Genomic DNA, 25,405 nt, shown 5'->3' with positions numbered 1-25,405 from the left:
CAAAATAACTAAACTGATTAGAATTTTGATATTTATAGTATAAGTGTCTCACATAAATAACAAAAGAGTAGGATCATCATATAATGGCATGTAGGACCATTTACTCTTTATGATTATGATGTGTATTTTAAATTATCCATCCAAAACATACAATAAATATAATCAGCATTGCTGTTCGTAAATTATAAAATACACAGCTATTTGCTAGACTATAAATTTGAGTTAAAACTCTTCATGTCTCAGAGCTGAGAAACCAGCACAGCCTTACAACAAATATGAGATTTATTACAATTTTAATAGTTTACACTTACCAAGGTTTTGTACAACAGTAGAAGCATTCAGGTTCTTTACATTGGGCTCGACAACTCGAAAAGTAACTTCGTTTCGGTCCACTCTAAAATTATAAGAAATTTAAATATTACTAGAGATCCCAGTGGTCGAAATTCTACCAAAAGTTCAATTCATCAAAACCAATTCAATGTTTGATTGACCTTGATGCATTTTGTGTTTTAGTTTATTGTTACGGATATGTTTTATTTACTTAAGGTAGTGAAGGTTTTGTATTGTTTTTCTTTATCCTATGCGATAAGAATCTGTTATACCTTTGAATTAAAAACTAGGAAAATTTTCAAATAGATACACTGTTAAGCCAGCTTTTTGAATGTAATTTGACTCCACACCCATTACAAGATCGATTTTGAGCCTCGAGCTGTGTGGTACATTAAAAGTCAGTTATGTTTATTTACAATTACAAAATGAGTCGAACATTATATTACATTTGTAACGTTTTGACAACTTACCTCATCTCGTCAAAAGTTTTCTCTGGTACACTCATTAATCTGGCGATTGTTTCAATAATCCGCCTTCCTTGCTCCCAGGTGTTTATTCTGTTAGAACAGACATTTTCTTAATGTTCTCCTTCTGTAATCTGTTTACTGGGCAAACAACCCAACAACCAGCATATATACCAGTATATATATGACCAAATAATATATCTATAGACATAGTAGGTTATATAATACCGGTATATAGATTTATAGATAAAAGAGCTATGAAACAATCAAACATTTCCATGTAAATTTTAAAATTATATAGTCAGATATTTAAAATGCTATTCTCTGATCTTGATTATTTTGCTCTAACTCTTTTAAAACATGAGCATTGTCAATTCTAATTTTGTCAAACTGTTATACTTACATTTCCTTGAACTCTATGAAAGCAATGTTGTTGTTGACAATGTTGTATCTATCTGTGCCAGACATATTGATCTCGTTTGAGTTCTTTGGGTGGAAAGTCTTCTTCTGAGGGGGCTCAGCCATCGTGTCATCCTGAAAATAGATGGATATGATAAAGTAGTAGATCTTTTACAAACACACAAAAACATAATTATGAATTACTGTTAATTATTGGATTGTAGCATCAAAGACAACCAACAGCAAGCAAACAGCAGAGAACTAATCTTAAAACCATCAGTAAAATTACTAACTAAATAATTATACTGTCTACTTCAAAATGCATTACTGGTACCCCAGTTCAAGAAGCAAAAGGAATTTTCTATTAGTGAAATAATTTAGTTGTAACCAGAAAGTGTAGGCTTCACATGATACTAAAGTTTACTAAATTAATTGAAGAATTTTTCTCTGGGTAAAACTTTTGTTTTCAATTTTTGAACATACAGAGCAAGTCAAAATCGTATATATGAAAAAAAATTTTGCAAAACTTATGACAGCTAGCCTGACCATACTACTGGACCGAATTATACGCTGGTTGTACCAAAAGAAAGGTTATCGATCCTATATTTGGATGTTTTATTTGTATTTTGAAAATATTTATGTTAATCAGGTCAAAAATGGAAATTCAACATTTATGTAGATTTAACATGGGGCTAATTCTATGTATTAATAGACAGGCATGTTTATTGAAAACCTTTTTTCTCAGCTCCTGTGCATCGCAGGGAAAATCTACACATATTGTTAGAAAGATATTTGCCTGTAGATGGGCAGAATCCCTTCATAAATGAAAACAGGCTAAAAAATAAGCACGAAAAATTAATTTAAAATTTTTAAAAACATGGGCCTTATGGGTTGCTATGTTGGTGACGAAATAAAATAAAAATATAAACAGAAAATCAAAACAAATGGAAAAAATTCCAATCACATGTTTTATTTACAGCATGGGATGAAAATAGAGAAGTTTTGTACAATACATACTTTTGGTCGAGTTTTCGACCAAGGGGGGAGCTCTAGTTGTTATTAAAATATTTTAGATGGTCTTTCAAAAGTTTCAATAATCTATTTAATAAACTATGACTAAGTTCATATAAATTTACATTGTATTATTTTATCTACAGTATTAAATGAAATATTTCTAGTGCACACTTAACATAAAACAAAATAGTTTAACACATATACTGTATTATCAATATTAAACTTGAAAAATTAAATTAAAGTACTCACCCTATGGTCAAACAAAAGAAGCATTAGACTAATGAAATTTATCGGCATTAGCCTGTTTTACTTAACAAATTTCAAAGTGTAACTTAAAAAACTTTGGCAATGTGGCTTTGTATGCACAGATGTCTTAATACAACACTAGAACTGAAGACTTGACAAGGCCTGTGGCGAAAACCACGAGACTGGCGCAGCTCTATAACGATAGACAGTTGTGTACGAAAGAACCCGGTGTAAGACAGATGTGTACGACTGTACAGTAGTTGTACAAACAATGGAAAGTCATCAATGTTGATTAGTTCTGCGACAATGTTGCCAGCTTAAACTATTTATGATTGTTAAGTGAACAAATTTATTTTGAAATGTTGACCTCATCATTACCTATTGAGTTGTAGATTTAAATATTGTATGATCCCTGAACAAAACATCTATGAGGTATGTAAATAAATAGTTTAATAAACTAGATTTTTTCAAACTTTGTTGCAAAATGAATAGTGAGTGTGAATAGTCACAAAACAAGTATTCTCCAGTGTTAAACGTAGTCCCGAGGTATTTATTAACATGTGGTATTTTGGGGGTATTTTAAAAATAATTATAAATATCATTAGTAATGTTGGTATGGCTTATTGTAAAGCCTAATAAATCTGATTGATTATCTAATATTTTTTAATAGGAATGAGTAAATTACAATAATAGTCACGTAAGTTTAATTAACTTTTTCACAACATGACTTTAAACTTATTTCTGACATATGTAAGAACATGGTATTTTAGGGGTAGTTTTTCAATAATTTTAGACAGCACTAATAGTTATAATTCTAGAGCCATTTTTTCTTTCTGTATAAAGAGTGAATTCAAAACAAAGGATTCTACTTCACATTTCTTAGGATATCAACTCTAGACTGCTGCTGACATTATTGTTACTAAACGTTAATTAATTTTAACATAGTTTACTTCGCAATTTGTACAAAAGAATTGCATCAACCATATACGAGTAATCAGGTTCTTCAATAGGAATTGAAAAACATCATTTCTATGTAGATATTTTTCTGTGAGAAACAAAACAAAGTGTTTCTGCCTATACTAAATCTTTTGGGAAAACTTTTGACTCTAAAAGGATTTTTTATGTTCCAAAAAAGAACAGCTGAAACCCTGCTCTTATTTCTTTCTGATTTGTAGCTATAAAGTAAGATCTAATCAATAAAGTTGATTATCAGTTAACCCACTGAAAAATAAGAAACGGGATTTCAAATTGTTCCCTTAGAAATTAGAATCGATCATGGCAACGTTCAAGAAAGCTATTGCTAACACTTGTCTACCCAGCAAGTGGTGTATCAAAGACTGACCTGTATAAGTTGTGGAATGCTATTGCTAATGTCCTGACTGTTCACCTTTGTCTCTTGTTTTTCTTCAGTTTCAGTTTCTTCCGACTTACTTTGGGCGTCTTTAGCATCAGCACAGTCAGCTGTTCATAGACCAATCAGAAAAAAAGTATTAAAAAACCATTAGTAATAGTCAAAGATATTCAAAGATAATACCTACTTAACAGAGTTAAGCTCTCTGATTTCTTACAGCAGTATAAAATGTTATCTTGAAACTTTCACAGTATTGGTTACCATTTTGGTTGTTGAGTGTGTGTAGTACGTGTTTCATGCTTATTAATTAGTCTATCATTTCAGCCTCTGGATTGCTTATAATCAAATAAATAAATAGTAAAGTCTTACCTTAGCAATCCTTGTTATAGAATAACAAGGATTGCTAAGGTAAGACTTTACTATTTATTTATTAATTAGTATTTTTGCTATAAATTTGTGTAAATGTGAATCATGCGACTTAAAATAGAGCATTGCAGTAGGACAACTAGTTTCAAATTGCAGTTTGAAGGTCGTCAACATTAATAATAAATAGGTAACAGTAACAAATGAACAAAGTAATAAAATAACATGAACATTTTAGTGACAACAAATTCTGATATCGTCAGAACACGACAAGATCGGAGGGAAGTTATTTATAGACTTTGAATGTGTTTTTTTGGATTATGAAACTCTTTGAACTCAGACTTTTAGTTTATTTGGTTATTAATACATTGAAAAAGGAACTAGGTTGAATTGGAAACCTGTGTGGGTTGAAAGGTTTCAGTTTTTTTTCAAGGGTTTATCCTATCTCTCCTTTCCTCGTGACCCTATCCTCCCTATTGATCTAGTTATAAACACAGTATGCATGTTCTGAGGCCTCTAGTTTCCCCATCTGACATGCTTACTCTCAGAAAACTAACTTTTTCTTTGCATGTTGATTTTATAGCTAACCAAAACTTTGATCGTCCCTGATCGCAATGTATAAATATGTAAGAATTTTTAATATCAATATTTTTTAAAATCTACTCTTGCAAGTAATCTTGGTCTGTAGATAAAAGGAGGCAGAGAATCAAACCCATGAGCTTTGCGGTAAGACCTGATAATGATTACGAGCAGGATAACTTACCCTTACCAGCAGGTGATTTATTTTTTGAATTGTCATCCACCTTATCTTCATCATTCTGTAAATAATAAGCATATTATATAGATGCACGGTTTTGAACTAAATTCAATTGAAAAAGTACGAATATAGTTATTTGTGTAACTAGTGGTGAAAGTGGCACTTTGCTGCACACGAGAGCAATCTCGAGTGCAGCAAAGGCCTTTTTCACTCGTGTTACACATTATATTTTTCCTACAGTCACTATAAAGCATATAAATAATTAGTCTTTCAAACACTATACAACACGTTTTTAGGTTCAGCTGGCAACACAAATGGTGCCCTAGAGAAAGTAGTACCCGCGGTCCGTATCACTCCACTATTTTTCCTCGGCAAGAAATATGCTCCGCGTTTTGAGAATATAGTACCGTATGTTTTTGTAATTTGAAGTGGATTCCGTGCCTAACAAAAATGCTTTAAAGGTATTTTCTTGTTTATTAAGATCGTAGGAATATTTTTAAAACGTTTAAAAGAAAAGTCCAGAAAGTTCAGAAATACCGAAACTATAAACACGAAATGACAGGTTAAATCGTAGTTATAATAGTCAATTAGCTGCTCATAGTGTTATTATTTTTAAGTGTTGCCAACCTATTTCCAAGTGTACACGGATTACGTGCATAATAGAACCACGCTGTTTTGTGTTGTTTCGTTAGAATCCTGATGTGCGGCAAAGTATAAACCGTACGACAAAGTATAAACCGTACGGCAAAGTATAAATATGCAGCAATTAGCAGCTTTCTGTACTATAAACAGTACAAGGAAGCCAACTTTGTCGGGTGACTGTAGGAAAAGTTAATTTATTTATGCTAACAAGTTAAGGATGGTCTTTTTCAATTCTATTTAAAGTTCTTTTGACATTGCATGTTCTGCTCACACATGTTGTTTAAAATGTTGAATTTTCATATTCTACATTCACCATAGGTTTACTAGTAGTAATCTAAACTTTTAATAAAGTAGCATATAGGACTGTTTTGAAACTAAGAATGTTACTGTACTAAGTTTTGAGATTTTTTTATTTAAGTTGGTAACTTAATCTTGTTTTGTTTGTTAAAAAGTAAAAAGTACCTTTTTTAATATAAATTGAAAGGCACTTTTACCACATTTTACAAACGTTATGTTCACAAGATAGCTGGCAGTAACAGCTATTAGGAAGAATAAGAATAATAATAAGAAATATTTATTTACATTGATCTTTATAAAAACATAGTACAATACATCTAAAATTTAAATAACTACTTACATAAAAACGAGATATTTATTTTAACTTGGAGGAGTTGTCTATCAAGCAAAATTTTACAATCGAAATAAACTGTACCGAGCTATCACAAAAAAATGAACACTAGGGAATTTTTATACCTTAAATGCGTAGTTGTTGGTTTTGAAAGGCGGGCCAGGTTTTTTAACATCAAGACGCTCAGGTCGTTTGAAGCCCCAGTTGAGGTCGGAGTTCAGTCCAACCAAGAACTCACTTAGACTGTGATCTGTATCTGTAATGAGTTATTAAAAATCAAACATCCGATGAAGCTAAAAATATCATAGCACAATTAATTAGTGTTGCCTAGAACTGATGGTAGTAAGTAGTCCTCTTATCCTCTTGCTCACATTCTGTAAGTTAGCATACAAACAGGTGGTATACAATTCCAATTACATGTTTTATTTACTGCGTGGGTTGAAAATAGTTTAGAGAAGTTTGCACAATCCATACTTTTGGTCGAGTCTTCGACGACCGGGCGAGCTCTCGTAACATAGCTAAACAAATTATCTCTCTCTTCCCATATTCATTCTTTACTGATATTTAGGATTAACCTTCCATAAATGATTTGTAAACACGGCAGATGAATCGCATTTATCTGAATTATGAAATCATAAAAAGATCATATAAAAATATAGTTTAGCATAAACATTATACATTTGTCCAGTTAAAGTATTGAGATAAGTATGAGCTTATCTTATAGACTTATTAGTCTATAAGAAGTACGCAAATAATAACAGAAACCATAACTGAGCCCTTGGAACTTAAGTGAGGAGAAGTGAAACACAATGGTGGTGTCGCTACTCGAATATTTCATTCAAACTGAATAAGGGTTAGTGGGGAAGGATTTTGGAGAGTGAAATAAGATTAAGATATTTCCAAGAAAGACAAGCATGAGTTTCTATACTTCTGTGCTGACATGGGAAAACACACCGGGATTTCTTTCATAAAATACTTGCACCTGGAGGAAAACTCTGGGTAGTCACCTCTCAAGTGCTAATGCGCTTTAGAAGAGTCTGCATTCAAATTGACGATATGTTAAATACTGGCTTTAAGTAACTAATTTTCACTTATAACCGCAGTTCATGAATTGACACAATAAGTCTTTGTTTTTAGATGATAATATTTTCAACAATAGCAATTAATAGTAAATAGTAGATCACAGGGTCAACATATTATGGTGAAATTGAATATTTATAATGCAAACAAATATTTTAGGATCAATCCTAAACTACATAGGTAGTCTACAAAACACTGTTTTGACAGATAATGGTCTCAGACCAAAAATGTGATTCACCACAGTCCAGTAATTAAATTTCTAACTGCCAGTACCTACTTGCCATTGCAGTGGAAAGTACACAGTTAATTTTTGGCAGCTTGCACTGTCCATAATTATATTACTTATATTACCAATGCTCCTTTCTTAGTAAGTTGCAAAGAAGCATGCCTTTTATCAGATGTTTTCTACCTCTGATGTACTATTGTTGTAACAAATGGGAATGTATCAGCTGGTTGCAACATGTTTATACCTGTTTGTTTGTCAGGTACCAAGACTAGACCACCCTCTGTATATCCTCCGCCCACCTCCGTGTCTCTGCTTGTCGGGTAATTGTCTCCGATAGCTTGTAACATTGGAAGTAAGATAGACTGGGACGGGTCCAGCTGTTCAGTTTCAGGTTGGGCTGATTGGAACAGCTGTTTTAGCCTGACCAACAACAAGTCGTTGTCTTCACCCTCCTCGCCAAACTGTTTTTCTGAAACTGACCCGATTAGCTTATGAGTATTTTTACTTTGCTTGTTACAACAAATTTGATAGAATGGTGGGGTAGCTTAAATTTTGATTGCTAGTGTTCTGAACCTAGAAGCTTTTCTGCCACTATGTTTTTTTTTAAGTACAGTACCGATACATTTTGCTTTGTATAGGTATACGATCAGCTGTAGCACAGTGTAGTGACGTCGGCTCTCTCTCATACCACCCCAATGTCTGACCTAGTCTGCCAGCCAGCAATACCAGCGCTCCTAGATTCTGATGTAGACTCTATCAGATTTAAACACAACGTTTTTATTGGCTCAGTAAGAGTTCTGGGTTAGATCTTTATTCTGTGGCCAAAAGCACAAGTTTAGCAAGTTGTAATTGAACTTGCATATGAAAAAAAAATTATGAGATAAAATTCACCCTAACATTTGTTTTAGAAGTTGAACAGTGTAAAAGGCTAACAAAATATGAGTTATAAACCACTCATTTACTTTTAGTTCTCATGAATAGTGTAAAATTAAGCAGCTCGTTATGGTTCTGTATAGTTCCAGCTTTCGAACAAGGCTATTACAAAGGTCAAACAAATATTCCTTTGTAATGACTGTCACGGTACTACATCGAACATGACATGACACAATAAGGCATATTAGAGTGAAAATTTAAAAACGTACGTTTTCAGGAAAAGCACTTTGCAAATTTTTTTCCCCTTTTTTCAAAACTTTTATTATTTTTTTAATTTCATTAACATTTGAAGTTTCATAAAATGTCCATGGTAACGCAATATCTTAGGTAGTTTTTTTTTAAACACAAAATCCTGTCACGACCATAACGGACGTTTAAATGAATATTAAAAATGGTTAATATTATTTTTATAACTATGTTTAGCTATAAACTAATTTACTTTTATGACCATTATACAATAAAAAGGTCACTGAGCTTTTGGTATATTTGGTCTTTCTAGAAAAAAATAAAAAAACTCAAAAAATTGAAAAAAGCCAATAAAATCTTTTTAAGTTTGTATAACTCCGAAAAAACTTACCTGAGACCCGAAAAATCTTTATGTTTGTATAGAGGTGTGCTTCTTTTGTGTATAAAACATTGAAATATGACGATATTTTAATTTTTGAAATATTTATGATAGAAATCATAAACGTGATGGTCAGGGACAAGCGGTAGGGTCGTGAATTGTCTGGAATAATCTAAATCTTTCTAAACAATCCTTCAATTATACTGTTAGTTATAATAAAAATATGTGTTTCAATTGAACTAAACTGTTCAATTTACAATTATATTAAAGTTATTGTCACGACCAAACACACTATAATCCATAAGGCTGGATTGGTCGTGAAAAAACCCGCAATGGTCGTGAAACTTTGGTCGTGAAATTACGTGTTATTTGGCTCTGTTCTGGCGGTAGCCCTGCACCTCATGTTCGAGGATACAAAGTGGACTTCTAGGTTAATCTAGCAATTGAAATATCTTATAAACAAAAATTAACACCATGTCTACTTCATCGAATGACTAAGTACGGTCATGGACACACCAAAATTACAAAAAACACAATCTTTCCTTTATTAATCTTGTAATTCCTCCTTTCAACTCGAAACGACCGGCACTACAATCCTGACGTACACCCCGAACTAGTCTCTAAAACCAACTGACTCCATCGACGCCAGGCTTGCCACTGTCGTGCTCCAAAGCTGAAAATTTTTCCCAAATGGTTGTGACGCCAAATCGAGGGACAGACTTATTTTGTCATGGTAGTCAGTTTGCAAAGACAATAAAATTATAATATGCTCCTTTTTTGTAAGTTTAATAACCATTGATGACATAAAAATATGGCTTTATATATTTCGGCATGAATAATTAGTCTAAAAACAGCGTGAAAGTTGGAAAATGTACCCTAGGGACACGTCATGGTCGTGAATTTCGAGACTTTAAAAATACGAAAAAAATACCTAGAACCTATTTAAAACCAAATAAATGTGTGTAACATGTTGCCCCCGTCCCAAAAAATATTAAAACACATAATAATAAACTACAAATCCAGTATCTACGAAGTAAAAGGCCAGGGAAATGAAAACGTACGTTTTTAAATTTTCACTCATTAATGATTAATGCAGATTAACTGGAACTGTCCCACAAGACATAAAACAAGGCAAACCACAGAAATTAATCGCCTGAGAATGTTTATTCTCATGTAATACCAGTTCACAATTGGGTTATTCCTCCACTAAAGGATGAAGTCTGTAATGACAAGGAGGCAATGTTAAAAATCCCTAGCAGTAGAAGAGAGAACATACTATTCATTCTCTGTTCCCTGTAAAATAACATCTTTACGTAGGGCATGACTGTTTGTGTCTATTCTTCAAATGCTGTAAATTCTTCCTTACTACTTTGCCTTTTTGATTCTTTATGATAAGGTCAAAGAATTTATACTTAAGTAAAACAAAAGAGCACAGAGAGTTTGGTCCAAGCGTTTGGTCTTTTTTCCATGTAATAGCAATACTTCAGCAGTTTATTAAAGTTTTCTATACTCATATTTGTATCGATGCAACTGTAAAAAAAAATTTACTTATAAAATAACAAACCAAAATGATGTCCCATCCTGTACACTTTTTCCTAAGAATAAAGTGGTCAAAATAAAGAAGTAATTGACCATTTTGAAAATTAAAATACTTTACCAGGTGAAAAATCAGGAACAATATCCCTGGATTCGAAGCCCCTTCGGAAGTCATCTGGAGTGTTGTAGGTTCTAGAGAAATGTGTCGGAGATCTACGCTGGGGGAGGGACTTCTTGCGGACAAGAGAGAACGGAAACTGTTTCTGAGAAAAGCCAACGTTTGGATAGTCAGCCTCTGACTCATCGTCCTCGTCGGGGTCCATAATCACAGGAACATCTTCCAAAATTGGCTCTGAATTTAGTCCTGGCTCTCGCTCTTCAAGTTCCATCCTGCTGTAGTCTTCTGGTTCTGAAATTAAATTAATGTATTTAATTAATTTTTGATTGATATTTTTGAACCGTTTATGTGCAGATGAGGTAAGGAGTAACCATTTATGGTTAAATGTATCGCAATATGAATAAAATCATGGTTTGGTGCTCTAAACTTTGTCCGTTTAATCATTTCACTCCTCCATTTTGTAGGTGTTGTCTTCGAGATTACTTAACAATATACAATACAACTAATAAAGAGGTTAAATACCTGGTTACTAATAGTTATTCTCAGTCATCAGAATTCTGACCGGTTTTGACACACTTAATTTGTCATTATTAATCCCTAAGACAAATTAGGCTTGATACCATACGTGTTACGTGAAGTTGTCGCACGCAGTTTGTAAAAATGTTTGTCTCTGATATTTTTTGTTTGTGTTTTGAAGACACTTCTAGGAGAAACAATTTCATATCTCAGGGCTTGACAGTTACACTTTCAGTGTATTAAAACCAATCGCCATTCAGACAACCAAAGATTATATTTGTAACCAGCTATTTAACCCTTGGTATATTACACCCACCCCCATTGCATTCAGTTCATGAATCCACAAAATTTTAATCGACTCTACACTTACACATTTAAACATCATAATTATTACAAACCACTTTGAAATTGTTAGATAATTGTAATCAGTAAACTAGAAACCAAACATAATTTTGTTGTTTTCCAAATAAAAAAAGGGTTAAACTGTTTTTAAAACTTTTGCTGTGAGATAACTATTTTTAATGAACAATTTTATGTCAAAGAGTTTCTGACAAGACTTTGACTCCAATACTTCAAAAGCAGAATTTAAATTTATCTGATTCAAACATTGATGTATATTGCTTCTAATTTGAAATATCTATTGGACAATGAAGTAGAAAATAACCAAATTTATCTTCACATTTCCTTTTTCACCTTTAACTTTATAGCCTGTTTAATCTACAAGTAAAATATATCTTACCACCAAGCTGCGCAGAAAGAGGGATTATGTCCGAATCCAACAGTGTTGGAGGGAAATAAATTTCATCGGCAAAATCTGCGTGAGGATTGTTTATACTTGGAGTGAACCGGACATAAGCTATATTGTCTGGATCTAGCTCCTGGAAAAATATATTTCAAATATTATCAAAAAATAGATTGAAAAATATATTTCAACCTTACACCACATAAAATGAACAAAACTATTGTAAATTAACTAATTAACATTCCTCCTTATTCTACATTGCATTTTTGAGTCTTATCACAGTAAAATTTACAAATTCTAAAACAACTCTGAGTTTTGCATACAAATAATGACGATTGTTGAAACTTTTAACATTCCTTTCCAGAGTTAACTGTTCACCGGGGACAAATATTCTCTTAAGTTCAGGGTGAAAAAGTGATTCACCTAATCTTAATCTGTGTTTTCTCTTTAATTATTCTAAATTACTTTTATTCTTGTTAAATAAACCCTTGAAGGTAACATAATTTTAACAAACACCAAAAGCTGTTATATAATTTCTTCTTTATTTGAAATCTTAATTTACAGGAACTTTAAAGTAGAACAGTTGATTCAAGAATATTTAGTGGTTTAAAAGTACTTACACAATGTTCTTGACTTTTCTGTGCAGTCAAATATAATTGATTGAAATATTTATACTTAAATATTGATTATTTTAAATTATAATTACATCAATCTTACTATCGATTTTCATTCCAGGAGAAAAATAATATGAAACAGCAGATTAACTTTTAAATTAGCTTAGCAAATATTTGTTTTAGTAACAGCATATACAACAAACGTATTGGCATTGCTGTAGGTTGTGGATGATGGGGTGTGTATACTGAGGGCGTATAACCCTTGAGTTTGCTTGTAGCATGTAGTGGGTGAGATAATGAGCGTTTACGTTGTTATTGCGCCCAACATCAAACAATCTGTTTAAACCCTACTCATCACATGAACTTTACTCTTTGACCACACTTTAATAATATCCACTTAAAAATCCAGATAATAATTGTTGTGTAACTCATTAAAATATGTTTTTTATGTAAGGTATGTATTTACATAAAACTCATTAACTCTTCAAAGTATGACTAAATTGTGTTTCAATGGTAAATGTGTGGCTGTACCACCTACCCCTGCCATTATAATCATTAAAATTATGAAAAATTTTTAAATAGGAAGTAATTTTTATAGTAAAATTTAAAATTAAACCTAAGTTCTCCCCTTTACTAAGTAAAATTAAAGCCCATACACAGAAGTCCATTAATGTTAAACTTTGACAGGGAAATCTACCAGAAAAGCAATCAAATATCAATAATTAAATCTAGACCCATAGTTTCATAGTCTGATTCTACAAATCACAGCTACATGACAGTTGCAGCTACACTTCCATAGGTGGGTAAATGAGAGTGCAAAAATGGTGCTGCTTGCATGGAACATTTATTCGACCCTTTCCTGATGGTTCCAGGCTGAGGTACCATTTTACATTTTTTAGGTGCTTTAAAAGTCTGTAAGCTAACTGATTATTTTTACTAAAAATACACATATAATATAACAAAACATACAGGCAACAGCATGAAAATAAATCTGACCTTTTCACTCTCAAAAGCCTTTAAAGCAGCTGACAGATCTTGATCTTTCAGATGCTCGCACACATCAGACTCATAGACTGTCCTGTGAAAGCAAAAACAAATTACACTTTTTGTTCTCTAACAAAAAGTTGTTTTATTTTTTGAGGACATAATAGTTTCCTTACATCACCAGAATCGCTGCAGTTTGGGCCTGTAGAATTGAAAAAAAATTTGTTCATAAAATAGAGGAATATATTTTTACACTAATTCCAAGTTGAAATCTTAGGGAATTAAAAGAATTGTTATCTCATGATGTGATGATGAGAGTTTGTATCAAAATATTTTTCCTCAAATATGGTTTTGACAAACTGGCCATTGCAGCTAGCACCTAAATTTCAAGAGTGTCCAAAAACCATTTATGTATTGCATATTGTTTATTTTTGCTTTTAGTGCTTATTTTTATATATTTTTTAATGTCCCACCTTCACGCATCCTAAGACGCTAGGTTCTAGCTCAGAACTTTTTTATTTCAGGATAGTCCTAGAGTGTTGTGGCATTATCACATGGATCAAATCCATTGGTGATTTGAAGGATTTGAACCTTGGACCTCGGTCTCCGAAGTCCTGAGCTACTATACCACTAGACCAGCTCACTCCCCGCTGTTAGTGCTCATTAGAAAACTTGGCAAGGTTATTGTGCTTACATAAAGAATATAGCCAGATTGAGATCATGCAGATTGTGATACCAAGAATGTCGTTTTATAAAACTGTGAAATTGTTCCCTATTACATCTTTTTAACATAATATGAATAAACAGATAGAATTACACTATTACGTAGTATTCTAAGATCTGTCTTGGAAAAAAGAGTTTAATTGTGATTTAACAAATTACACTATTACAGTACGTAGTATTCTAAACTCTGTCTTGGGAAAAAAGAGTTTAATTGTAATATAACGTCACACTATCAAACAATTAAAACAACTGTAAAAGAGCAATTTATGAGCTTATGAGGTTAACACTGAACCTCCTGAGCCATTTGAAAAAGATTTGTAGACGGGTGCAAATTTTTAATTATTTTCTTCCCTAATTCCCGATAGAAACATTCCCAGTAAAGGTTTGAATAAGATCATGCTTGTCTATTACGTAAGATGATAACTTTAAACTACTAACCGGATCTTGTAAGCATACAACATTGCCTGCAGTAGACATTGTGTGTAACTGTGACTCCATCTGTAGCCGGTGTTTAGCAGTCTTTCCATTTCTCTCTCCAACTCCTGCAGTTCATCGGGGCTCAACTCATGTCTAAAATCAACACAGCTCTTATTACCTTCACGGACCCTTTGGTAAATGGACCTGCTGGACAGGGCCCAGGAGCGCAAGAGGCTTCAGGTTTGTTGGGTGCACAAGGAAGGTGGAGGGGGGGGGGGGCGCAATTATACCTCTTGGACCCATAGCCTGTCACTTGTGAACCGCAGGTCTGATTACTTCAAATTCCTAACATAGGTGCTGTTTCTGTACTTAAGTTGGTCAACCTGTGCAAATCTACTAATCTTTTAGAAAGAGCCACATCAGGATCGAAAACTACCAGATTCAGTTTGAAACATCACACTGTATCTTCAGAACTCATAGCAGTTATTTTCTATTTTGATCAACTGACTCTATATTTACCTCAGAACAAAAATTACTAATTTCTGCTCTTATATGAAAGGGTCATGCCACCAACTCTTTCTGGTCAAATAAAGGGTTTAGGAATCTGTTCTGGCCACTGTAAAATCTTTTTGTAAAAAGTCTCCGTGGGGAACTGTTCATAGTTATGATAGTAGTATATGAATTTTGGTACTTTAAACAACTCCCTTCCGAAAAAGAAAGAGTCTTTTTGCATCTTGTCTCCGGTGGAGCTATATTTTACCCTGCCAGGGCCCAGAAATAAGTTATTTGAATGGAAGTTTTCTTAAGCTATGGTTATATTTAGGAGTAAGCGTTTTGTATGGTAAAGTTACAAACTTTTATGGGAGGGTTTGACTATAAAACTCAAGTCCTCTTTTTAAATTAAAGATCAAAGAGCAGTATAGTTATTCCCTAATCTAGGGATCTCATTGTAATAAATAGCGTAATACTTGTTAAAGATAAAAAAAATCTTTGGCTTAGTTGTTTTTCTATAAAGTTGACAATCATTTATTCAAACATCATGGAATTCCAAACCAATATACAAGAGTGTCCTTATTTCCCAGCCTTTCTCTCCAATATCCCTAATTTAATAACTCTGACCTTTCTAGAAATGAAATTAAATAGAGCTCTATAATTGCATTTGAGTTTGTAATGCAATTCCACATTATTTATAAATGAACAAATTCAATTTTAGTCTCTACCATTCTAGCTCGTCATCATGGAAATGTTAAAACTGCTCACGCCAAAGTTAAAATATTTAAGGACGGTAATTAAATTACCTGTAAAGGTCTTCTTCGTCTACGTTTTGTTGGAGACATCTCCCGAATGCATCATCTGGAAAGTTGAAAAAATATATAGTAGGTTTTAGAAAAGTAGTAATTTGTAGCTTTTCTACATGAAAGATGACATGGTGTTGGAGGCTTAAGATTAAAGTTCTTATCGCGGTTTTGTTTTACTTAGCTACTTAAGGAAGATATTACTTTAAATCACTGTTTAGGGTACAGTAATATAATTTATTGTAAAAACCATTAAATAGTCTCGAAAACACTAGAATGTACAGTAGTTTCAAATTAGTTTTTAGAAACAATTATATTTCAAGATTTATTTGAGGAAAGTTTACAGACAATAATAATCCTTTCATGATTAGTTGAGCATAAACTATTCAGTGCAGTGGTTACTTGAATATAACTAAAGTAATAAGGTCAAGGTGACATTATTATTCCACAAAATTGTAGCAAGTATGAAACTATAACAATAACCATGTAATTCCTTCAACAAACCCAACAACTGTTCACAAACTTCCTTAACAAGCACAGAGAAGTACCAGTACTTCAATGAACTTAGTTTGGCTGGTAGGAGACTAAGGGTTCCAGTACTAAATATTTTAAGAGTACAATATATAAAGCAAATATCCTCCTAGAAACAGTTATAAAGTATTTTTATCCTCGTTTAAACCAACTCCTTTTGGAAACAGTTTTCATTCATTTAGGTTTTCATTCATTTGTTCATTTTGCTACATTTCAGTTTAATAAGTTCTTTAAAATATTTGTATGTAGAATTTTTCCAAGAAAATGTCAAATTTTTTTATTATATACAAAATAGCAGGAGGCAAAGTGTTTTATCCATGTAGAAGGTGGGAATCTTTCACTATTTTGAAAGTTTAGCTATTTGGAAACAAGCCTTGGAATGTATTATGAGAACATAATAGATCATTATAAAACTAGTGTTGAAAATAAATTGAGGTCTACTAATACTAGTAAACTACTAACTGAAATGGAACATTAGCCTACTGTTTAACTATATTTGTCAAATTGCACACCACGAAACCATACATTTTACTATTTTAGGATACGATTTTATGTATATGCAATGGATTTGTGAAAAGTTAATGTTGACTTACCATTGTAACACCATTCCACTTCAGGTGTACATAATGATGGACTAAAGAGACATCCTGAAAACATAAAACAAAATTAGAAACTATATATTTATAGGCAAGCATGTTTCTTGAAAATCTATTTCCTTAATTACTGTGCATGGCAGGGAAAATCTATCCTTACTGTTAGGAAGATATTTTCCTGTAGGTGTGCAGAATCCCTTTACATTAAAATTGGCTAAAAAATAAAAACAAAAAATTAATTTAAAATTTAAAAAAGTAACATGGGCCTTATGGGTTGTCAATGTTGCCATGCTGGTGACGGAATAACAATGAAATATAAACAGAAAATAAAAACAAATTGAAGAAACATGTACATTATATATTTTTGGTTGAATTTTCAACACCTGGGTGACATTTAATCTATTAATAGGCAAGCATGTTTCTTGAAAACCTTTTTTCTCAGCTCCTGTACATCACAGGGAAAATCTACGCATACTGTTAGAAAGGTATTTTCATGTAGATGTGCAGAATCCATTTATAAAATAAAATAGCACAAAAAATTGATTAATTATTTTTTATTAACATGGGCCTCATGAGTTGCCATGCTGGTGACAAAATAACAACGAAATATAAACAGAAAATCAAAACAAACGGAAGAAATTCCAATTACATGTTTTATTTACAGCGTGGGGTGAGAATAAAGAAGTCTGTAACATATATTTGTTGAGTTTTGGACCAAAGGACGAGCTCTAGTATAAATATAAACAGTAAAAAAGGTGAAAAAGAAACAATAAAAACATGAAAAATATGCAGTAGTTAAACAAAAGGAGCATCAATAGATTAGTAAATAGGGATCTCGTTATTCCTATTGAACATTGAACTTTCAAAGCATCCTGTGTAAATTGCAATCAAGTAGAAACATGCATTTGCTATTGAATAGCTCTCACTATTGCAGGTTTATCATGTTATTATTTCCTAGTTAATTAGTCAACGAGAGAATCATTTCAGTCGTATTTGATTGATCATGCTACTTGCAATGGAATTGTGAAATTTACATTTACTCAACTCACAAAACATGGTTTTGACATATTAAATTTGATATTTTGATCTGACATAAATCAAGTGTAATTAAATTATTGAATGTACGTTTTTGTAAGGACGGTTCTTCTTTCCTAAGAGGTGGATTTGTTTTATACTTGTCTGGTGCAGCCTATGCCTTGATATGGACCCCAAACAATTTTATTACTTTACGACATTACCACACTGCTGAAAGCGACTGGTAATTGGAAGGATTTGAGCCCGAACCCTCCAGGAAAAAAGTACCAAATTCCAATACAAAGCTGACACTCAAGAAAAATTTTTAAAACATTTGCTTGAATACTGTAGGTGTTTTGGAGGAGGGTATTAAAGATGGCCTTAGGTAAACAATATATAACTCAAATGTTATGCAAATAAAGGTTTTGGTTACCAAAATGTATAATTTGTCCCAAAAAATAACCTCACTATACAGGAGATGCATTTTCTAATGCTAACTCTCTTTGGATATTTTGTTTTTGGTTTGATATACAGTATCAATTTTATGAACAAGTGTGAGGAATGTGTAAAAGTTTATCAATTGAACCTAATTTCATAAATGTCATCAATTTTTAAGCCATTAAGAGTCACATCTCTTTAACTTTTTATGCTTTAAAACATTTTTCAAATATATAGGATTAACACAAAAGTGTAGAATATTTTTGGCTAACATAAGTCCCATAAAAATTTGAAAATTGAAAATATATATTGAGTAAATTAAGTATCACCACATACAAGGGTTGTCCCAAGGTAACGTCTAGAAAGGTTTACAAAGTAATGTCTAGGTATCCGAGGGTTTTAGTGCTGGCCTTCAAAGCTGGAGGTCGGTAATTCGATTCCAAGCCCCAGTTCGTTACTAGATTCATTGTTGTCATTGGGCTGATGCTAACTAACAAAGGGTCAAACTAGATAGTAACAAGATAAAAATGGTCTCCTTAAAATTAATAAAAAAAATGTCAATGGCGCTAATACACTCCTACACACAACAAATATCCTAAATTAATTCATTAATTTTCAATTTATTTGGATTATTTTTTAGTTGTTTGACTGAACAAACATAATCTTTATCCGTTCCAGTGACATTTCAACATCGACCATGTCAGATTATTTCTAACTAAACTCATCCAATGTCCAATTTTTTGTCCAGAACAGTTTTATTCATCAAATCCTTGATAATCCAGTCCACTGCATCAGACGGATGAATTTATCCGATCAATAAGCAGAAATACATAAGATATAGTGAATATCTGGTCAGGTAAGCACTGTCATAGCAACGACGCCGGTATCGCGGGGGTGGGGGGAGGTATGAATGAAATGTCGATGATTCTGACGTCACTGCACCCCTCCCCCTACCACCCCTACACAGTTGAATGTTGAACAACGCCCCCGCATGTGAAACAACGGCACACGAAATATCTATTTCTGGATGATCGCTTTTAAAATTGCACTTCCAAAGTCATGTTCTATCCGATTATCCTGTACTCGTTAAAGTGGATTTTTAAAAGTGTGTTCAGATTCTTTCAATAATTTGTCTGTACGTGTTATGGCATTTGACGTATTAGATTGAGAATGAGGAAAGTGATAGTTTCTTTAAATCTTTAAAATTATTTTGAAAGAGTAAATATTTATTTTGCTTATATTAAAAATATGAGCTACTTGAACCTAAAAACAATGGAAACGTGATACAATTTGAGGATAAGTTTTTTTTACGTTTTGTAAATTTATCTTTCAAACCAGCCTAGTTATTTATAAGTTTCTGAGTTTCGCCTTTTTAAACTAGAATTGATAGTTTTTCCGTTGTAAGCTGTTTTGCCTTGAAGTTAAATCTGTCTCGACGTATAAAAATATGACAATTAATTGAGAGATTATATGAAAGGATAATTCATTACTACAATTCCTAAAATAACTTTATTGTTATTTCTCTTTACACATGCTAATTATTAAAAAAATGTACTTTCACAAATTGTGTGCAATCAATAGCATAAATTATAAATAATTATATTGTTTAAAAACTAGTTACCAATCAAATACCAAAATTCAATATCTTTTCAAAGTTCCAATATACTTTGAAACACATCTCTAAACACAGTGGTTTTTTTAAGAGACAAGTCTAAAGGTCTTTAGTCAAAACAATTCTGAAAAAGTAGAATTATTGTTAGATATGAATAAAATTGCTCGCCAGTTTTTCTAAAATTATAATAATACAACAGAAACTATTGTCTTTGGTATTTCCAGACTCAAGACTAAGTGAATACACAGAATACCAACCCACGTTCATAACTTTATACACAAATTTTACTAAACTATTTGGGGAGTATAATATTCTATGTTTACAAAAATTAAGAACTTGAACTGATATAGTTAATTAAATTTAGCACACTACCTAATAAAACCAAATTAAAATATTTCATACTCTTGATTAAGCACTACTTCATTTTCAATGGTTTTGATGATGAAGGAATTAATTCGTTTTTTATTTATATTGATTGCTGTATGATTTGAGATACATATTGCAAAACTGTACAATTCATAGTTTACATTTATTTAATAATGTATTTTTTCCAAAACTTTATATTATCACAACGAATAAATTAAGGTATTTTTGCCTGGTCATGATTGCAGACGATATCAATATCACCGTGAATAACTCAATTTCGCATAAAATTTGATATCGTGGACGATATCAAGATCAATATCGCTATGATCTACACCTCAATTTCCTGACGCCCAACCTCTCATTTCCTGTCTTTTATGTCAATAATTCCAACACTTATTTATACAGTAGCAGTTTTGTGTAGACATTAACAGTTAGACCAATAACTACTGAATATTTGTTAATTTATAATATATTTGTATAGCCGTCCAGTTAATTATTTAAACTTAAATTTTGACATTTTTGCCATAATTTATAAGTGGTTTGAACGATATTAACTAACATTCTAAACTAATGTTGTAATATTCGCTATTTTATTCACTTGTGAAGAACGAGGATCAGTAAACTCCTTAGATATATAAAATAAAAAGGAATAGTCACTAGTTCACTATCACTCCACTAATAACACTGAATCACTAGTTCTGAATAATATATTTCTCTAATTCCTTACTTATGTTAAATAACAAAACATTGACAAATTGAAAGATAATGTTCGGATTTCACTTTTGAAATAAAGTTAACCATTTACCTAATCACAGACGTCCCGACTGTGGCCTAAGTCAATCAAAGGATCTGTAAAAACAGATGATCAACGGTAGGCCTACAGTTCCTGAATATCGTTGAATAAAAATTAATATTTCGTCGATTTAATAATGTGTGTAATGAGTTTAGGTCCTTTCAAAGCACCCGTCCTACTACCTAACGAATAATTAAAATTATACAGTAATTGCAGCTGTTTGAAGTTACTTCTCCTCAGTATTTCCACAGATTAAAGAGAAGCCATAAAAGCAGTGGCTACTTTTTATCATGTGATATTACTTCTAAAGAATTTTCTTCTCAAAGAGACACATTATCCTAAACATTCACACAATTCAGCATACAGTTGTTGAATACATTGGGATTAGATGAAGGACATTGTTTGAGGAATATTTCCCGACCACTAGACTTAAACGATCGACGAGGAAATTTGATTTTATCGTTCGAGCACACTTGCCGGGTACAAAGATATTATCTTTTCGCTTAAATCTTTTGTTATGCGTACTTTCAAATTACACACCCTGTATTTAATGTGTATAAAATAGTCTTAGCAATTTTCATTGTAATTTCTTTTTCAAGTAAAGGCTCTAGACCAAGAACTATAATTATTGATAACGGTTTAGCAGTAGCAGCTTACCTTAAGTACAGGTAAACCAGCTGGTTGCAAATTAATTTTAGAGTCAAACATTTTAAACCCAGGTTTCAAACAAACGAGATTGTTTTCCTTTGGTGAGTAAATTTACTAACTATTCAAAACTGTGTTATGCTTGATTTGAAAATCAACTTGTTATGTCCTATTTTCTACTAATTTTCTTGGTGTTTCTCAAATTTATTGTGATAAATGAACCCCACAATTATCCGTTTAATTATAAACCCATAACAACATTATCTTTTTTAAACCAGCTTTTTCAAAATACCTCTGGTCTTGGTATGGCTTCAAATGCAACAATAAGCTAAAAATAAAAACACAATTAATAAATCGATGAATAGTATTTTGATCCATGCGATTGCTACAATCAACATTTACAGCTGTTTACTGCAGCTGACTTTTACTCCCTAGGGTGGAGAAAATATTTTACTTTAGACCCGCAACGCATGAATAAAAATCGGCTGTTTTTGCTACAGTATGATGAAACCCTTTTTGTGTAACATAGAACTGCATTACCTGATGCAGTTAAAACATGTTTTGGGTGCGGCTGTTTCTACTGACTATAGCAGTGTAAAACCTTGTACGATGTTTTCTTGTAATAATAATAACCTCCAACAGCCTAAACCGTTGCAGATCTAAAGCAGTATCTATGATATTTTCACCAAGCGGAATGTACCCAAATGAAAGTGATTTTGAAAGGAAAGAAAATTCGCTCTACTACAACGTTGTATTTGTAGTTAACTCATCTTTTGGTTTTAAATTTGATCGATTGACAAAGAGACTACTTTCACAGCAGAGGATTCTGACGTTATTTGCACGAATATTAAATTTACCAGCCCAAGATAAGTGGAAAGGTGAATTAGCCAGGTCCAATCTAGCCCTACAGAGAATAAATTACCAACTCCAATCCTATTATAACACACGTCCATCAGCGCCAAATAGAGTCGACAGAGAAGTCATTTGAATCAAAGGCTGGTTGATTAAGTGTACATTTACTTCATTTTTGGAAAGTAACATGGTCAAAATGGTTAAACATGAAACTAAGTGGGATTTGGACCCCTTTAAAAATTGTCACTATATACGATATTGTTGCGATTTTTAGGACAGTAAGATAAAAAGATACGTGGCACGTTTGCCTGTTGTTCGAAAGTATTTATGGACCACCTTTAAGTGGTAATGCAGATTGTTAAGACCCAATCAATATGATCTATCAATGATATATAATCAACCCCAATGCACTATTTATATACTGTATACACAATGCACAATATACACAATATACACAAAGAAGAAATTGAACATATGATGACACGAACAAAACAACAACTTCAAGAATTACAATTATGGAAAATGAAGAACTGATATGAAGTGGGTGTTTAAGTTATTCAAAGTTAATTACTTTCAAACATTTACATATAAACAAAACTTTATTTAAATCAACTTATCAAAAACACAGATAAATATATTGTTATTTAGTACATTCAAATTATATTTAACTTCAACCTTGAAAGTTTTAATACCAAGCGTCTGGTTTTTAATTTTAGGACCAACTTATACCAAAAATTTAAGTTGGTAGTGTTGCTAATACAGTGTTGGAGTAAAGAAAGCAGATATTAGACTATTTCCCATCAAAACAAAATTCTTACTGCATTAACGTAGCCTACACCACTTCTTACCTTTAACACACTTGAACAAATTTTGTTTTTGTAGAGTATATATTTTTATATTTTATATTTTTTTATACATTTTTTTTATAAATTTACGTTATTGTTATAGGTACTATAAATCCAAGGCTTGAATACTTTATTATCGTTTAGAGGTCGAATACAGCTTAAACCTTTCCAGCCCAATTAATCTCAGTTTACCTGTTTAATCCCCGGCTTTAATGGAACACGGTGCTACTCACAAGTAAGTCTAAAGTGTTATTTTGCAAGCTTTTTATATTATATTTTTACTGTCCAAGCAGATTATTTATATCAAACCTGCAGACTATTTATATACATATATTCAAATCCAAACGAATATTGTTTTTGACATCTGGGGACATCTAAATGAAAAAGTAAATAGGCCCCGGGTCCAGGTCTTACCATGAGACATATCAGTAATAGCTTATTCCCTATTTGGATTTGCTCAAACTTACACTACTGGAGCTATGATCCCAGAAATATAAAACTAGTGATCAGAGAATATGTCTTACAATATTTATTCAAAACGATGGTTAAAAATAGATGTATATTTTATTAAAGCTACTTTGAAAACCCTAAATAGATGAACAAATTCTAAAGGTTGAACGTTGGTGTTGTTACTTTCTTCTGAAATTAATTGACTTCTGTCTCTGACATAAAGATTCGTTACTTTTGGACGAGCTTTCAACGAATCCATTTGTGCTACGTCAATTAATTCTGTTTAGAAGCGATGTAATGAACTCGATAAAAAAAACTTCGTACTTGAATTCTAAAAAAAGTGACGATTGATAAAAATGCCTTATTTTTAAAATTTTGATCGCATAATCTTACTAGATTAGAAAGAAATCTACATTAAATTAACTTCGTTTAAGTTTGTTTGATAAAGTTAAACGATGTACCTAGAAAATTCTACAGCGTAAATTGCTTATACAGTGTGATGATTGGTTCTGTTCTAATCATGTGTGTAGGTCTTTTCGTGGTAACCGGAGAGTTTGCCTTCATTTTACTTTGACGGAAGCTTAGTCAGAGAACGTAGTCCTGTCACCGATATTTAGTGAGCGAATAAACATTTAAATAAACACATTTCAATAAATAAAAAAAAAACTGGAATACATTGCCAAATTTTTACAATACTATTTGCTGTTCTATCTTTTGGTAATGGTTATGACGTTTTTTCATAGTGCAAACGTTTTTTTTTCGATAGAAACTCTATTTTTCTAAGTAGAGAAAAATAACCCGGTTCCTCTCATGGTTGAATTTGTGACATTTACCGTCGGGGTTAAGTTACTCTTCAAATAGAGTTCGAAAACAACTTTTGCGAGAACAATGGAAAGTAGATATTTTATTTTTTATGAATCCATACAATGATTAATTAATATTTATTATTTCCACTATGTTTTATTCTAGATGGGTTACGTGAGTTTTATATGTCGTTGCATGCCACCTTTGATCCACCTCCACCTTTGATTACAGGAGTTAGTTGCATTAATTCCATAAAAAATGTCAGAGCAGTGTAGCAGTCAGATTTTAATTTAAGAACTTGATTCTCCAAATTTGTACGAACAAAGAAAATATACTTCCTGAAGATTGTAAGACTTTCATGTAATACCGGTAAAATTCTGTAAAACGTACTGTAGATGTAGGGTTTAAAATTACAATTCCTGCAACAAATTTTTTAATATTTTAGAGAAGGTTAGCATTGAACTGTTCTCACCAAACGTTTTGCACATTGTGACTATTGATTCAATTTTTATCGAATCT

The 25,405-nt window shown here is 32.1% G+C and overlaps 1 protein-coding gene across 2 annotated transcripts in view; it reads right to left on the bottom strand.

Moving 5' to 3' along the window:
• LOC129004403 (receptor-type tyrosine-protein phosphatase N2) overlaps window positions 1–25,405 on the bottom strand; it is a 103,573-nt gene that overhangs the window by 23,231 nt on the left and 54,937 nt on the right. For both annotated transcript variants that reach the window (XM_054432974.1, XM_054432973.1), the window contains exons 3-15: window positions 17,068–17,121; window positions 15,947–16,001; window positions 14,670–14,801; window positions 13,521–13,602; window positions 11,908–12,046; window positions 10,656–10,943; window positions 7,745–7,975; window positions 6,320–6,450; window positions 4,931–4,985; window positions 3,796–3,914; window positions 1,198–1,328; window positions 801–887; window positions 312–394 (exon numbers count right to left, since the gene is read on the bottom strand). In XM_054432974.1, the coding sequence (XP_054288949.1) occupies window positions 312–394; window positions 801–887; window positions 1,198–1,328; window positions 3,796–3,914; window positions 4,931–4,985; window positions 6,320–6,450; window positions 7,745–7,975; window positions 10,656–10,943; window positions 11,908–12,046; window positions 13,521–13,602; window positions 14,670–14,801; window positions 15,947–16,001; window positions 17,068–17,121 (1,587 nt within the window). The remainder of the gene's footprint in view (window positions 1–311; window positions 395–800; window positions 888–1,197; window positions 1,329–3,795; window positions 3,915–4,930; window positions 4,986–6,319; window positions 6,451–7,744; window positions 7,976–10,655; window positions 10,944–11,907; window positions 12,047–13,520; window positions 13,603–14,669; window positions 14,802–15,946; window positions 16,002–17,067; window positions 17,122–25,405) is intronic.

This window comes from Macrosteles quadrilineatus, unplaced genomic scaffold (genome assembly GCF_028750875.1).
Source record: "Macrosteles quadrilineatus isolate MER2022 unplaced genomic scaffold, UCM_ALF_1.0 Scaffold_9__3_contigs__length_116548681, whole genome shotgun sequence".
NCBI classification, from domain to species: domain Eukaryota; kingdom Metazoa; phylum Arthropoda; class Insecta; order Hemiptera; family Cicadellidae; genus Macrosteles; species Macrosteles quadrilineatus.
This window is presented reverse-complemented; position numbering and strand designations above follow the sequence as displayed.